The following is a 15,984-nucleotide window of genomic DNA, read 5'->3' as shown; positions in this document are numbered from 1 at the left end:
TGACCACCAAAGCAATAATCACTTGATTACATTTTACACAGAGATCAACGCAATCCATGGCAGATGCAGCACTCCCATGTACAGGGAGAGTACAAAATAAAACCTTGATTGAATGGAGGAGGAGGGCTGGATGTTACACAGAGAAAATGAGACTTGATTTCCCTGTAGTGGCTTAGCATCAGGCTCAAACATAATATGGTTTCTTTGGTTTCAGTGTAATGTGATGTACAAACCTAGCCCTTGTGATTAATAAGCCCATAATATATAGCTAAGTGTTGTGTATGAATAAGGACATTGTGACATTCAACAAATCATGGTTTAAGTAACCATGGTGGAAAACAGTGTATGAACACTCAATAGACAGGGAGCAAAGTTAAGGATTATTATTCTCTGGGTATATGCTTCCATGCAGTGGAATGGTGCCTTACTGGATGTTAATTGGTTTGTCTGTATTTGTTCATAATTCTTTTTTTACTTTAGCAAAGCAATCGAAGACAATAGAAGACTTTGGCCAGTCAAAATAATTGTAAAATTGTTTCTTTTGAGACAAAAAAGTGTTATTTGATCAGTTGGCAGATTTTGAACCAGGGGATGAATGGAATATAAAATTACAAAAAATATTGATATTTTTTTATTTACCACCCACACAAAATTTCACCCCTGTGATGAGAAATTGTAACCACAATTTACCAGGTATACTCTGAGTCAAATTGCCATTGATTGGCTATGTGTTATTTGATACTGACTTGTTCTAACGTTGTTCATAAAGCTATTTTGAATAATTTCTGACTGCCAATGATTTGGAGTCATTAGTACTCAATTTTTGTGTATGCTTTTTCTGCATATATGCTTACTTGTGCTAAGTCTCTGAATTTTTCTCTTTATTTACATTGAAAAAAAAAACCCTCTCAGAATTAGATTTTTTTTCTCCATTGGCTACCTTTTCTGCTAATACATGCAATAGGGACTCATTTGATTCAGCCTAGCTACCTATCATTTTGATAATATAGGTATAATATTTTACCTATATTATAACATGAAAGTCTTTCGTCCTCTAAATGTCAACAGAACTTACTTCCAACTAAGATTTTTTAGGATTGCTGACCTAATTTGCATTCTTTTTAGACTAGTTGAATATGTTAAAGTCCAATTTTAAATTTTAAATATCTTAATTTCACAATTTTAAATTTTACAAACGAATGAATCCTTAATCTGAACTTTATTTCTACTATTGTTTCAAGCAGCGGAAAAGTCTGATTAAACCTAGAGCTTGGGAAATGTTTTATAGTTTTAGACTGTACTGTATTACCAAATAAAATAGGTCTTGTTTTAGTTGTCCTGTGATTGTCTTTCTGGCCCATCCTTCTAAGTTCTCCTGGAGAAGGGTTGATTGCATGGGCCCCGCAGTGGATATTAACAAATGGTTTTTGCTTGCTGTTTTAAAGAAGAGAATACTGCAACTTCTGTAGAAAAGATCTGTCCAGCTGCTTTGCTTTTGCTGGTAAAGGGAATAACTGATAATCATCATATATCCTAAAACTTTAATTTGTCTGTAAGCAACTACTCAACAAAAAATAAGCAACACTTTGACATACTTCGACATACAAAATAATAAAAAGGGTGTGGATGTTTGAAACTGGGCTTTATTCTTGACACATCATATTTATGCTTGCCTCTTGTCTCACCCACATGTGCCCCAAGCACATTTCACAAGATATGTGTGTAGCCCTTGACCCTGTGATCTTTTTCCATTTGAATATTTTATATAGAACTTAACTGCTTGCAAACTGTGAATCAGAAGGCTATTTTGAGAAAGGACTTTTGAATACCTTCTTGAATTAAATAGTACGTTCACTATTTTAAAAACGGGAGTATAACCCATACAAAAATTTAAATCCCAGGTTAAGTTATGCTTAAATCTCCACTTTGCATCAATGACGCTAAAATATATTTAATTTCAATTGGGTTAGCTATTCCCCAAAACTTGGTACCTGCACTGGGGCTTTAAATAGTAATGAAAAATTAAAATGAGTATTGACTGTTAAGTATCTATAAAGGCAGTTACATCCATATGACACTCAGTAAAACTGAGATTTGGCCACATTCATTCCATTACTACATAGCTCAGCTGCCCTGAAGCAAAGTTTAGAGTCAATTGCCCCCAGCCAACAAACAGTATTATCTAATATGCCATATATTGAAATTATATATTCTTTTATTTTTATAATTAGCCTCATATATAAACATATTTCCTACTTTACCACTGAGGATGGTCACAATAATAATATTAGCATACTATTTATTGTATATGAATTGTTAGAATGTTTAAGAAGTTTGTCATCTTATAACAAATAAGTTATCATTATTACCTACATTAAGGTATTGAAGTCATATCATTATATATGTAGCACTCAGACATTTGGAGTGTGTCACAGTTCTCTGACTGCAATCCTAATCTATTCAAATCAATAGTGTTTGGTCAGAGTGAGTGAAATTTTGCTTTGCTAATATGCTTCATGATGTGGTTCATCTCCAGGACTGAAGCTTAATTCTTAAACTCTGTGGTGCTTATCTCTAAATAGACATATATGTGAATACACTATACAATGTTTATATAAATGTAGTAAGGGGGCATATGCCCTGATACTAGCAAGATAAAGTAAGTATCTTCAGAAACCAACACAACTGATTCTCATCTGTGTTCATATACACCAGTAGAACTGAATATCAGAACCCCACTTCTGTGAAGGATTCATGTAATGGCATTGAACAAGTTGCAGATTCTCTAAAATGACTCTAAAATGGGAATCATAATGGAGTTGAAGGAATGTAGTAGAGATGAATGCAGTGAAATCATACACCACACGATACATTGTCATGTTTTCTATAAATGTTTAATCATTTGTATTCAAACATAGATAAGTTTATTTTACTACATATACCTTATATGATCTCAGGCAATGTTAAATGTATAATAGCTTAGTTACTCAAGCTTCTAAAGGTCTTACATGTTTGAATATCTTCTTGGCATATAAGAGAAACTGAGCTACAATCAGGTCTTCTCTCAGCCCACTTTCTTGATAACTATTGCCAAGCAGACCAATGGTCTAAGAACTCTGCAGAATCCCATTAAGTGAGCTCTAATTTTATGTGGATATCACAACATTTCTTTTGGTGCTTCTCAGGAAGTATTTGTCCTGACCTGTATTCTAGATAAAAGTGAAACACAGGACATATAAGACAAGAGCCTGTTCTTAGGCTCTTCAGACTCTTAAATTATGGGATTGAATAGGCTTACTATGAGTTATATTGCACATGACGAAATTAACAATTTGATTGTATGCAAGTACTACTAAAGTAATTCTCATTTAATGTAAATAATTACCACATTCTGAGCCACAAATATATAAATGTAAGTGGAAGCAAGGCCTCCCTCAAGTCAAGGAGCAAAATTCCCAAATCTGGTTACATTATTTTAGAACCTGATGCAGACAATCCTATAAGATATTCTCTCTTTGTGCTGTAATTAGAGAACAACCATAACAAATTACTGATAATGGTTTTTTTTTTTTCTGATCCTCTACCAAATCTACTTTCTTATTGTTGATGGCAGTACAGCCCATAATGCAGTATACCTCCACAAAGAGAGATAGAGGGAGGGAGGGAGGGAGGGAGGGAGGGAGAAAGAAAGAAAGCAACATCTCTCTTTTCCATTTAGCCTGTGAGTTGACTCAATGATATACATCATTCCAGCTTTCAGCAATTCCCTACCTTTGATTAAGTTCTTGGTCTAAACTTTTTATTATGGAATGTAGGAATACTTTTGTAAACCCATCACAAGATCTTGTAATCTCCCCAACCCCACCTCCGGCACTGCTCTTCTGTAAGGATCGGTGCCAAGGAAAATATCAGGTTGAAACTTGAGGGCAGAATCATCTTAAGGAGGGGGGAAAAAAGCAATAATTAATTTAACTGTGAAAGAAAATGAAACATATGGTTATATGTTTTTTTTTAGAAGAAGAAGAAGAGGAGGAGGAGGAGGAGGAGGAGGAGGAGGAGGTGGTTTGAATCTGTATTAATTATTCCATAGGGGTAACAGGGTTGCAACTATTCTCAGTTCTGACTAACACCAGCAGATAGCAGCAAGTCTGAGAGCTTCCAGACATTCACCAGAGCTGTTGACTTGTTTTGTTTGCAAGAGTAAATGTGGTTGGGGGAAGTCCACCCCACCCCCGCCCCCTTTTCTGTTTGCCACAGTTATAGGATCAAGTTTCTTCATTCCTCCTAAACTGGAAGCGAGTTAACAGACCAAATGAAAGCTAAATGGTCAAAAACTTCAGTTACTACAGTTCGTTTTAAGAAAAAGACGGGCTATCTAGGTTTTATTTTCCCGCTCCAGCGCCACCATCATCCCCAGTGCCCCTTCCCGCTTCCGATCCTGTTTATTTAAGGACACAATCCTGCGAATAGAAGCCCTAAGTTGGAGCGACGACGCGGAAAACCACCTTTGCCTTCCCGGAGGGATGGGCGGACTTTGTACTTTAATCGCTGCTTAACTAACGAAAGGGATGGAGCGTGTGTGGAAAGATGGAAGGATGGAGGGAGACGTCTGGCTCAAATGAATTACTGATTTCGTGGCGCCCTTTTTTAGAAAGGAAAGGAGGCAGACAGGGGCTAGCTCGGAATCCTGTGAAATCCCTGTCGAGGAATTTCTGTCCGGGGAAACCCCTTTATTAATACTAATATTAATGCTAATACTCATAAGCACTAATATTAATACTAATATTAGTACTTCTTTAATACTAATAGTTACACACTTCTGTCACCCAAGCCTTTACTTTCAGACTGTACTGCTCCCTGGCATTATTTGACTTGGTTCATTTGTTCAACCAGCAAGAGACCCCTTGGTTGATTTCCTATCCTTGGCCCCATTATTGCCAGGGCTGAAAACTCACTTTAGCCCACACTAAGCATGGTTATACCTGGTTAATATTTGGATGGGAGACCACCAGGCAATGCCAAGACTGTGAAAAAGTCCCGAAAGAAGGGAATGGCAAACTACTTCTGGATTGTATCAAGCAAACGATGGACACCTGAAATCACCAGGAATCAAGCTAGATTCAAGGAAACTTTACCACGACAGGGCTCTCCGCAGGGTGTGGTCAAAAAAGTCAAGAAGGTGCCCATGAAGGTGCGATTGATGCTCTGTCTATTTTTTGGGTGCATCGCACTGTCGTGGGCACCATCTTGACTTTTTTTTTTTTTAACCATACCGGCGCACGCGCCTGCGCGAGGGAAGTTTAGGGACCGGTTGAGCTGTCCGCTGGGAGAAGCGTTTCTCCTCGGATGCAAGTAACCTCTCGGAGAAGGCGAGGCCACGTTCCTGAAACAAGGTGTCCGTCTTCTGAGTTTGTCAGGGCTCATAAAATGTGCATCGATTATTCCAAGAGCCATTCATTATCGCCCAGAATGCTTACTGCAGCAATGGGAAAGGTTAAAAAGGAAAGTGACCTGCTGCTTGCGTGACACAAAGTCATTAGGTAAACGAGGTATTCATACAGGTTAGAATCAAGGTCAGGCGGATTTTACGGGCGGGGGGGAATGAGGCTCTGCCATGAGCTTGGGGAGAGGGAGAGACAGGGAAGCGCAACAAAGGCAAACACATCTGACCCTCCCCATATTAACCTCTCCCTCCAGTCCTCGGGAAGAAAACAGACCCATTGCCGCATCGGTCCGCACCGCTCGTTGGGAGCGCGCGCTCCTCCGGGCGGGCTCCCGGGCGCGGGGACGGGGACGGGAAGCTTCGCGTCCCTAAGTGCTCTTTCGTTTCTCGAAATAAAGAGCCAGCCAAAGTTGAAGAATCCCCCATCACCACCGATAATAATCCGTAAGATCAAGAGGAAAAGATGGGGAAAGCGATACTTATTTATGTACATATTTCCCCCACTCTAATTACAGAAATTAATCCTCTTATGGCTAAAAGATAAAGTCCCAGGCATGTCTTTGATGTTTAATGGCATCATTTGTGGCCAACCTGCCAGCCGATTAAGGCATAATTGTTAAATGCTTCGTCGTTTTTAGGGGGGGGAAGGCTGTTTGGAACCGGGTTTCCTCTCTGCTCCAAAAGCAGGACTGAAAATGGGATAAAATTTGGAGCGGCTGCTTTTTTCATTGCCCTTCGTTTGATTCATTCGGCCTGTCGCCTCTGTCACTGTTCAGTTTATTTTTATTTTCACAGGAGAGCCGTTCTGCAGCCTCCCCGTTCCCCCATTCAACATGCCATAAAGTTTTAAAAGGAAAAAAGAGGGCGTTTGTGGCTATCACCGTCCCACTTCCCAGGGACTGATAAATCTATGTTTTTGTTTTTCGCCAATAAAAGAAAAAAAAGCGGGGGGAGGGGGATAAAGAAAGCTCTGGCCGACATCAGCGGCTCCTTTTCCGCCACTTCACTTGCCCAGTTCGCAATTTTTGAGATTTCTGGGGACTTTTTGGAGGTCACCGAGCAGTGAAGAAATCATCTGTGGAAAAGTGGGGAGACAGACCAAAGTCAACCAAGCGCCTCCTGGAGCCAGAACCTTTTCCCCCTTCCTATCCTGAACACCTGCTTAATTTCCTTCTAATTTAATATTATACTTTAAAAAAAGAGGAAGGAAGGAAGGAAGGAAGGAAGGAAGGAAGGAAGGAAGGAAGGAAGGAAGGAAGGAAGGAAGGAAGGAAGGAAGGAAGGAAGGAAGGAAGGAAGGAAGGAAGGAAGGAGAACCTGAGTATAGGTCGGCGAAGAGTGTCTGTGGAATAAATTAAAATCCACACAGCTTCTTTTTGCAGATACCTGAAAGGAAAAAAGAAAGAATAAAACACCGCATTACACATATATCAGCTGGGAATACTTGGGGCCGATGTTGTGGTGGGGGCAGTATAGCTTCAGACCTTTAGACATTTTGGCCTCGAGAGACGTTGTGGGGCTAAGTCTGCGAAGAAACGCGAGACAAAGTCACCAAGAATTCTCAGTGAAAAATACCCCCTTGCTGTGCTCTGACTCTGCGCGTCCGCTTCTTCTCTCTCTTTAGCCAGAAGACCCGCCGCCTTTCCGCGTAGGTCTGCTTAAGTGGGAGCCTCGCGGCGTGCAAGGCGCTCTCCTCAAAGTCAGCCCGGGGCAGCTGGAGGCCTGGGGCACGCGCATCCTCCGGAAAGCTTGCGGGCGTTTAGAGACCGCTTGCGCGGAGCCAGCCGAGCCTTTCGGAGTCCTCGTAGGTCTCCGCGACTCTGTGGCCGACGGGTCGCTGCCCCCGGGGCTCTTTGGCTCCGCACAGTCGGGCTAACCTCGGCTAAGCCGTCGAGCTCAACGGCGCCCGAATGCGCTGCTTGCCGGCGCGGCCGCTTTGAAGTGTTTGGAGCGCGGCTCGGATCTCTCTGCGCAATTCAGGGGGACTCAGGTGCCAGAGCGGACACGCCGCGCCTGGTCTGCCGCAGCCCCTCTTGTGCTCTTCTGCGGTTTAAGGCTCCCGCAGCGGGACTAGGTCGGCTTAGAGGCCCAAAGCGGCTGGGATCCAAAGCGACGCCCAATGATCTGAACTTCCATCAGCGAGGCAAGGCGAGGAGAGGGTTTCCTTCGGGCAAACCGGGAGGAAAGCGGGACTTGGTGGGACGCGGCTGGCTTGACCTTCTGCTTCTGCTCGGATAAAAGCCCGGCGTCCTTCGCGGACTGTGCCAGGGTTTCCCAGCCTTTCTCCTGGAAGGAAGGCAAGGTTGTGGGAGGCAGTTCCGAGAAAAGTGGAAGGGAGATTTTATGTAAATGAGGAACTCCGAAATGTATTACAACCCCGCTGTAATAAACCTGACAGTTTTGACAGTATTGACAACATAAATATATGTTGGAATACTGCACTTTCAGACACTTAAACCGATGGAAGCAATAAAAAAGATTCGACTACAATATTTCAAATAATCGGCATTGATGTTTTGATCCATCATTTTTATACCTCCAATCGATTCCTCCCTCCCCCCCCCCCGTGACCGGTCAATTTTAAGTAAAAACCTATCGTAATTATTTACGCTATTGCCAATGACGACCTAATAACTGTTTTCAATTAATTACGGCAGAGCTTAGCCTCGGCAGGGCCGTCACCAAAAGGCCCTTTTGCAAGGAGCACAAAATCACCAGGATTACTTTCTCCATGCAGGGCTCCGAGGGGGAGATTCATTAAAAAGAAAATGAAAAGTGCAGTCAGGCGACCCGAATGCTGGAGAGAGAAAGAGCCGGACAGGGTTGGCAACAAAGTGTGTGTGTGTGTCTCTCTCTCTCTCTTTCTCTCCAGAAACTGTGCGGTGTCTTTCTAACACCAAGTTTCCAGAACTAACTTGCCTTTCCCAAACTGAAGTTGGCTGGCCCATTTCAAGGCATTTTGCCCTCAAAATGGGACTTCGTTTCAGCGCATGGGCCTTGGGGAGTGCCAAAGGAGCTTGTAGGAGACGGAATCCGGTTCCTTCTGGCGCGATCCACAACTCCTTTTAGGCACAAGCCTAGGCGGGTCTTCCCTGAAAGGAAACCCATTGAATGGGACAGAGTTTCCTGCCAAAAAAATATGCAAAACTGGCTGAGACCCACTAAGACCCAAGAGAGCAGACTTCCTAATATTCCGGTCCCTTTGGGCAGGTGGTTCAAGAGGACTAGGGTGCCTTTGAGTTCAAAGAAGTCTGAGTTTCCTCTGACACCGAACCGCTTTTTCCAATGAATAAAGCAACCCTTCTGCCAGGGAATGCCTGGCTAGCCTTGTCCTAGGCACCTTTTGCATTTTAGGAAGAGCTTGTCCTAGACGCCTTTCTCCTTTTCCTCCCACTGCTCCAAGGATGCAAAAACGAGACTTTGGAAAGCGAAATCGCGCTGGGATCCTTTCCTTCCTCCACCTCTAGAATACAAAGGACCGGCTGCCCCATTGCCCTCACCCCGAGGAGAAGGTTGCGTTTAAGCAAAGCAGGAAGGGGACAAAAGGGTGACGACTTGGGGTCGCCTTATGCCACAAGGTCCTGCGCTTCCTAGAAGTTAAACAGGCTTAGGATCGGGATCTTAACGAGTGCATCTCTGGCATTGGAAAAATCCTACGATGGTTTTTGGAATAATAGAAATTAAGCCACATATGATGATGATGATGATGATGGTGACCATGATGATGATGATGAAATAGACATGTAGTATTCAAGGGGGAGGAGGAAGGGAGAGGGAGGGAAAAGAAAGCTGCGAAAGCCTGTTTCCAATCTTCTGACATTCTGCGGTTAGTGAACTCTTGGTTTGGAACCAAGCGGAGCATCGGCACCTTCGAAAACGACTTCCAGTTGTGTAGCCATTTACCAGTACAAAGAAGAAGGGGAAAAGCAGCAGTCTTGAGGGGCTGGGGAGAAGCAGCGTTTGCTGAAATGGTTGGAGTCCCGCCAGATAGCGCTAGAGGGCTGTTTATTGAATCGCTTCTTCAGTTCAGTGGGATCTTTACAGAATAAACAGGAGAGATAAAGAAGTAAAGGAGGGAGGAGGGAGGAGGAGGAGGAGGAGGAGGGAAGCCCACTCCACAAGTGCCATGTTAATTCCTAGAAGTGTTTGGGAAGTATAATAGAGGGTTGTAAGTGAATAAAGAAACTGGAGTTCGTGTTGATTTTGAAACAGAAAGGAAGTGAAGGAAGAAAAAGGAAAGGAAAAGAAAAGAAAGGGTCCAAGAAGTAATTTTAACAAGGGCCCTCCTAAACCAGCTTTCAAAGAACTCCAGTGCCCAGGAAGAGAGGTCAGGAAGAGTTCACCTGATGAGTAAGACTTGACTTTCTTGGAAGGAAAGGATTTGGGAAAAGTAAGTCACAAGGTGAAAAAATGAAAGGAAAAGGGGGAAAAGGAAAGAAAAAGAGAAATATTTTCTACCTGTGGCATTCCAAAAGGTGGAGAACTGAGCCAATATGCAAATAATGGATTAATATCTCAAAAAATTAAATGAAACATTTGATTCCATACTTATTTGCCCAAGCAGAATGATCTTTGATTGTCTGCAATGTGGGGTGTGGAGCGGTGTGGGTGGGAGGGAGGAGCAGGGGGAAAAAAAGACCCCAATTACAGAATTTAATTTCCTTGCAGAAATCTGAAGGAAATTATCAACCCCAATTAACAGTCCAGTCCAGTCTAGAAACTAAAATATGTGAATTTCAACCAAAGGCAAAGAATCTAAACATAAGTTGACTAAGTTTTGCCTATGGCATCTACAGTGATCAACTTAGATTTAACCAGTTCTTGGCTTAATGTTAGAGCTAGAATTTGGACAGATTGGGGGGGGGGGGACACGAAGTAAGAAGCTACTGAAGATTCCTACCAAAGTCAGGAAACTAGGAGGTACCTAAACTTTTAAACAATCCCTGTTTTTGACCTGATTTGTTTCTCGTCACACTGTTTTTAGTTACAGTTCAAAGTAAATTATTCAAAAATAGCCATAATTCCTATGAAAAATGAGGGCATTTCTTCCAATGCTATTTGCTTAACCAGAAGCAAAAGGGGGGGGGAAAATCCCTTCATTCCAGCAAACACTGAATTACACTGAACACTGAACAAGATTATGGCTGAAATTATTTGTCCTTCTAGTGAGGTGTCGATCTGCTAAGAGATGTAAAAACAGCTAAGAGGATTTAAGCCACGCAAATTTAATAAAATTAGATTAGTTGCATATACTTTTTACACTGTTAGAGATCCTAAATTCATGGCACCAGAGAGCATCTATTAGACTGTATCAATAGTAGGAAGAACTAGGATTTCCAGATGATGGATTTCTATTAGTATCTCAACCCAACGCACTTTCTATTTACAGGGTACCTCACAGAGAACAAATTTGAAATAAAACTACACTTTCAGAATCTACTGTGTTACCTGTTGGGCAAGTCCCCTTTGCAAAAGAGACCATTTATGAAAAATAATAAAAAGACATCCAAATGGTCAAGACGTTACCATCCTTTGCAATGGCTGGTTGTTCAAAACACACTTTGATTTTCCCTGCTGTTTTCAGAAAGAAGGTGGCTGGGAAGTTTGAAGAGACTAGGGTCTCAGCATCCATATTTGCTCTAGCACACTTGCAAAATGCAATTTGGAGAGGATCCTTAGCTTACGGATTGTCTCTGTATTGTTTTTCTTGAAACGGATCTTTTGCCCTTAATGAATCCCAACACAGCTGGACAGCTCCTTCGCGGACACTGAGAACCCTCACCCCAAACTGACCCCAATTTGACACCACAAGATGAAATTTTACTGCCTGTTAAAACCATTTCCAGCCTGAAGAAAGAAAGAAAGAAAGAAAGAAAGAAAGAAAGAAAGAAAGAAAGAAAGAGAGAGAGAGAGAAGGAGAAGGAGAAGGAGAAGGAGAAGGAGAGCAATCCAGTTTGGGGGTGGAAGAAGAGCTGACTGTTGACTAATATACATCTCTACACAGAACACCTAATACTATTATTATTATTATTAATATTGACATTATTTAGGATTTTAAAAAACTTTTCTTTTTGCATTTCACAACAAGATCAGGTGTCTTAAAATTAATTGTGGCTGCAGTTACGCACAGGAGAAAGTCCCACTGAAAATCCGAGGAACTGATTTCTGAAGAAACCTGCTTGGAATTGCAGTAAGAATTTGCAGCTTCAAGAGGAATATTACATCCACCCCACCACAACCTCCTCCAAATGTAAACACTTTCTCCCATTTTTAAGTTCGATTAAGAATTCCAAAAGCATGTATGTATGTATGTATGTGTATATCTATATTTATTTATTTATTTGTATTTCAAGGGGTTAGTGGCAGGTTCTAAATTAAGACATTTAGTGCTCTCAGATACCTATCTTAAGAACATTTTTAACAAACATGGGAGATAAACCTTTTTTTAACTTTTTCACAAAAAGGTATGAAAGAGTTTGTAAATTGTTTGTTTGCTTGTTTGTTTTCACATTATTCCATGTAACTTCAAATCTCCCGGGGAAACTTAAAAAAAAAAAAATCATCCTGGCATTTTAAAAGAAGAGAAAGATACTGTAACATAAATGTTTAATTTAAGGAGAAAGGAGGGAAGAAACAGAAATGAAAGAAGATTGCAAATCTCACCTCGCGGTTTTTAGATGTTCTAAAAATGGTTTTTCATCTACAAGTTTAAGTGAAATAATGAGATCCTTTTTGGAATAATATTCAGTTACTGTAGTCAATACATCCAGCCTTATAGCACAGGAAAGTTGTTCGGGGAACTGCATTCAAGAGGCAAAAGACATTGGCGGCAAAGCACTTCTTGCTAAACATATCTAAGCTGAGACAAATATATCCGCGGTCGGATATATTTTTTTCTGTTTGTAAAAGAAAGCATGTTTTAAAAATGTGTTCTAGAATGAGGAACTGTGTTGACAGTATTGCAACAATGCGATTCCCAAGGAATTTAGGAAAGTGACATTTTCGGAAGCAGGCGGAGGTGGGGGGGGGGGGACCTCAGAAAGTACCATTCCTGACAAAGTAGATCCCTTTTAAAGCAATCTCTTAGAAGAGTCCAGCTGCAAAAGTAGGAAAGGATTTGCATAACCTACTGCTCTGTAGGTCTCCGGGCACCCAAAGGATTAACCGAGTATTCATTACCATGAATATCTTGAAGCGCGTTACCGATTTCTACGACAGAGAAGAAAATACTGCAGAACTACCCCCTCCCCCCCCCCAAGAAGTCCTTTGCCAAAGGAACCGACTTAAACGCAGCTTGAAAGAAATCGACGTACTGAGGGCGGTTTTACTCACCTTTCTGCACAGATCCGGGCAAATCAGCCACAGAGGGTAGCGGCTGCTCGTAAGAATCGCTTTAATCTTGGAAGCGGTCTTCTAGAAGAAAAGAAAAGTGGGGAGGGGAGAAGGGGGTAGAACAAGGAAAAGCAGACCCCCCTCTCCCCCCCGCCAAGGTGGCTCTTCGGCGCTTCAAAAGAGCGCGCAAGTCAGGCTTAAAAGTCTCGGCAGTACTTTTCCAGCTCTCTCGCCCGCCCGTTCAGGGGCTGCGCTCAGGCTGCGAGCTTGCCAGGCTAAGCGCTCCCAGGAAGCGAAGCCGTGCCCAGCGGCGTTCGTCAGCCTCTCTCTGCTCTATCTTTCTTTATAAGCGAGGGCTGATTTCCCGCAGACAGCATTGTTATGATGGCTCATTTAATCAAACTGTTTAATTGCTCCGGTAATCACTATCATCATCACAGGTACTCAATCATTCATCATTTTGGAGAGCTCCGTTGACCTCGGGAGCTACCTCCCTCGCCCAGAAAAGACTAGCCACGTTTCTAAAGCCGTTCCTCCCTCCCGTGCCTTTGGAGGATTTCTCTCTTCCTCCCCAACTTTCTTTTCCGTGACCTGCCCCTGAGAACGGTTTCTGTCCCGTTCCGGCCCTCTCCCACTCTCTTTTGCTCGCCGGAATCCAGTCTAAATGCGTGGCTGCCGCCGCCGCCGCCGCCGCCGCCGCCGCTTTTAAAAGCAAGTATGTACGAGGCCGTAACATTCACAAGCAGATACATAATCATTGATAAATCCCACTATTACCAGGATAGTCTGGTTTAGATTTTATGTGTGGGGAGAGAGAGAGAGAGAGAGACAGAGCAGGAGGGAGGGAGGGAGGGAGAGTACAAAACTGCAGCAATCAATAGTTTGACCATTGCTCCTCCCCCTTAACTTGAAGCATTCCCCCATGATTGATGATCTCGGGTGGCTTTGGTAATTGACTGCTCTGAGGTAAGGCATGTTTCAGTTCCAGCAAAGTGATTGGAGGAGGCTGCACACGCGCGCGCGCGCACCCCTCCCACACCAAAATTAACGTGGTAGGTAGCGCTTGTGAGTGCCTGTGGGAGAGGAAAAAAGTGAGAGAGACGGGCCGCGAAAGTGTGTTTTCAAAAGTTCACTTGATCGTAGGAACGAGAAGGCACCATCGCACTAGTTCTGCAGAATAACCGCTACAGCTAGCATAATAACAAGAACAATAATAATCCCTGTTAGGGAATACAAATTCTACAAAAGAACAAGTAAAACAAGCTCAGGAAGGCACCAGAAGGAGGGATTAGTCCCAATTTTAAAAAGTGCGTTAAAAATGTATATACTGTACTGCAGTTTGAAAAAAATGAGAGAAAGGGGGGGGTCTTGTCTTCGCCTTTTAACGCCCAAGCAGCGCCAAAGCCCAGCCTAAAAGGATGTATTTTCCTTTCCTCCCTCCCTCTTAGTCCCCTGCGTAGACCCTCGCCTCAAACATCATACAACGGGGATGATGGAACCGAGCACATAATAAAGAAGGATGCCAAACGGAGCGCTCTCCCCCAGGAAAATTAATCTGAGCAACAGCAGCCACAAAAGGTAGCGAGTTTACACAGAGAAGGAAACACGCGGCACAGACAGCTCTTTCAATGCACCCTTCTGGCAAGGATGGCGGACTTTGTTAAGGCAGGCGAGGAGTTTCCGCTGGCAGAACAAGTTTGCCTGCGCCTCTTTCTAAACATTCGCAACTGCCCGAGTTCCTTCGGCCGTCTCCTGGACATTGAACCATTGCAGGGCTGAAAGTTACCCTCCGAAGAAGAGAGATACAAACGCCGGGCGAAGAGATGGCTAAACAGCACGGCCAGGCAGACGAGGATATTGAAGGGTAAAATCTCCTCATTAAAAAAAAAGCAACAGATCTAGGCTTCTAGGATACTTTTTTCCTTCGGTGCTTTTTGCAGTTCCCACGCACGCACGCACGCACGCAGCCAGCCCATCTCCCCCCCCTTCTCTTTTTTGCTCCCTCTCCTGCTTCTTTTTCTTCGTCTTCTTCTTCCTCCTCCCGTGACTCCCTCTTTATCCTTCCACTCTCCGTTTCCTATCTGGAAAGGCGACCCGGCTTGGTTAAGGTCCCTGAACGTGCTGCGTTGCGCCCCCGCCTCCCCACCCCCGGTGGCGTGGAAACAGCCCTGATTGCATACTCTGCATATCGCAGGCTGTAAGCGCGAGCTGGCTCGCCCGTTTTCGCCCGCTCTCTCTACTCCCTCTCCCCTCTCCCTTGTATGTGTCTCTCTTGTAGGACTGGCTATGGCCACCACTACTTCCGGGTTCCGTCATTTCATTCTCCCGCCGATCAGCGCCGCAAAACTGAGCCTCTTCTATAAGCCAGCCAGCAGCCAACCTGCCAACACTTACTGACACTCACTCATCTCAGAGGGAGAGGTGAAGAGGGAGACAAAATACCTACCGGGAGGGGGGAAAAACAACGCGCGCGCGCACACACACTCACACAAGCACGCACATACACACGCACACAAAAAGAACGGAGGAAGTCCACGTTTTGCAAACTATTCCATTTTTCTTCGCATCCTACCCCACCCTCCCCCTCCCGGTAGTTAAAAAAAAAAAAGAACCTATAGCTTTCCTACAAGCAAATCCCAAACGCGGACTTACTGAGAGAAGAATCCGAGGTTAAAAGATTCCTCTTTTCTTCTTCTTCTTCATCATCAGCCATCATTCATTCACTACCTTGACATTCCATGGCTTTGATTGACAGCTGGAGTGGCAAAAAGCCATGAGACACGACAGTTTGGTTACATGTGGGTTGCTGACGGGCCGATCGTAACCTTCAGTGTGGGGCTTGGCGACTTTTATTTTTATTTTTTTTTTAAATTACCATCAATTTTTTTTACGTAAAAGAAGAAAAAAGGAAAGACACAGAAAAGGGAAATAAAGAAGAGCACGCGGGGAAAACAGACAAACTCTACGTGGTTTATTTTTCCCTACTTTTTATTGTTATAACGATTATCTTTATGAATATTTACGCGTATTGGAGAACTCTATAAGTGGGTCGGAGAGACAAGGGAAAAGGGATTTTTCTTCTTCCTTTCCTTCTTCTTCTTCAGTCACTTTGTTGGTGGTGTTGCTGGACTGGGATATTAAATATAGGACACATCCCGGAGTTTATTGGAGCGCAGACTGATGGCGCAAAGGGTAGGTTTAAATCTCCA

General features: G+C 43.2%; 1 protein-coding gene and 1 pseudogene across 10 annotated transcripts in view; one reads left to right on the top strand and one right to left on the bottom strand.

Annotated features, from left to right (window-relative positions):
* Positions 1–2,882: 2,882 nt before the first annotated feature.
* On the bottom strand, positions 2,883–15,488 carry LOC148214931 (uncharacterized; annotated as a pseudogene). The gene is made up of 5 exons (XR_015796881.1): positions 15,428–15,488; positions 13,637–13,888; positions 13,352–13,477; positions 12,776–12,947; positions 2,883–7,729 (listed from the first exon to the last, which is right to left on the bottom strand). The product of XR_015796881.1 is annotated as an uncharacterized LOC148214931 (transcript).
* The window catches only part of MEIS2 (Meis homeobox 2), a 269,315-nt gene continuing 267,997 nt past the window's right edge, over positions 14,667–15,984 (top strand). For 2 of the 9 annotated variants that reach the window (XM_088145422.1, XM_088145419.1), the window contains exon 1: positions 14,672–15,967. In XM_088145422.1, the coding sequence (XP_088001548.1) occupies positions 15,956–15,967 (12 nt within the window). In that variant the 5' untranslated portion in view covers positions 14,672–15,955. Of the gene's footprint in view, positions 15,968–15,984 lie in introns of all 9 variants that reach the window. The other 7 variants (XM_088145421.1, XM_088145420.1, XM_088145427.1 and 4 more) reach the window with 4 other exon arrangements.

Source organism: Python bivittatus, unplaced genomic scaffold, assembly GCF_059951505.1.
Source record: "Python bivittatus isolate LINGU-HERP-01145 unplaced genomic scaffold, Pbiv_v1 ctg000480_np1212, whole genome shotgun sequence".
Lineage (NCBI taxonomy): Eukaryota > Metazoa > Chordata > Lepidosauria > Squamata > Pythonidae > Python > Python bivittatus.
This window is presented reverse-complemented; position numbering and strand designations above follow the sequence as displayed.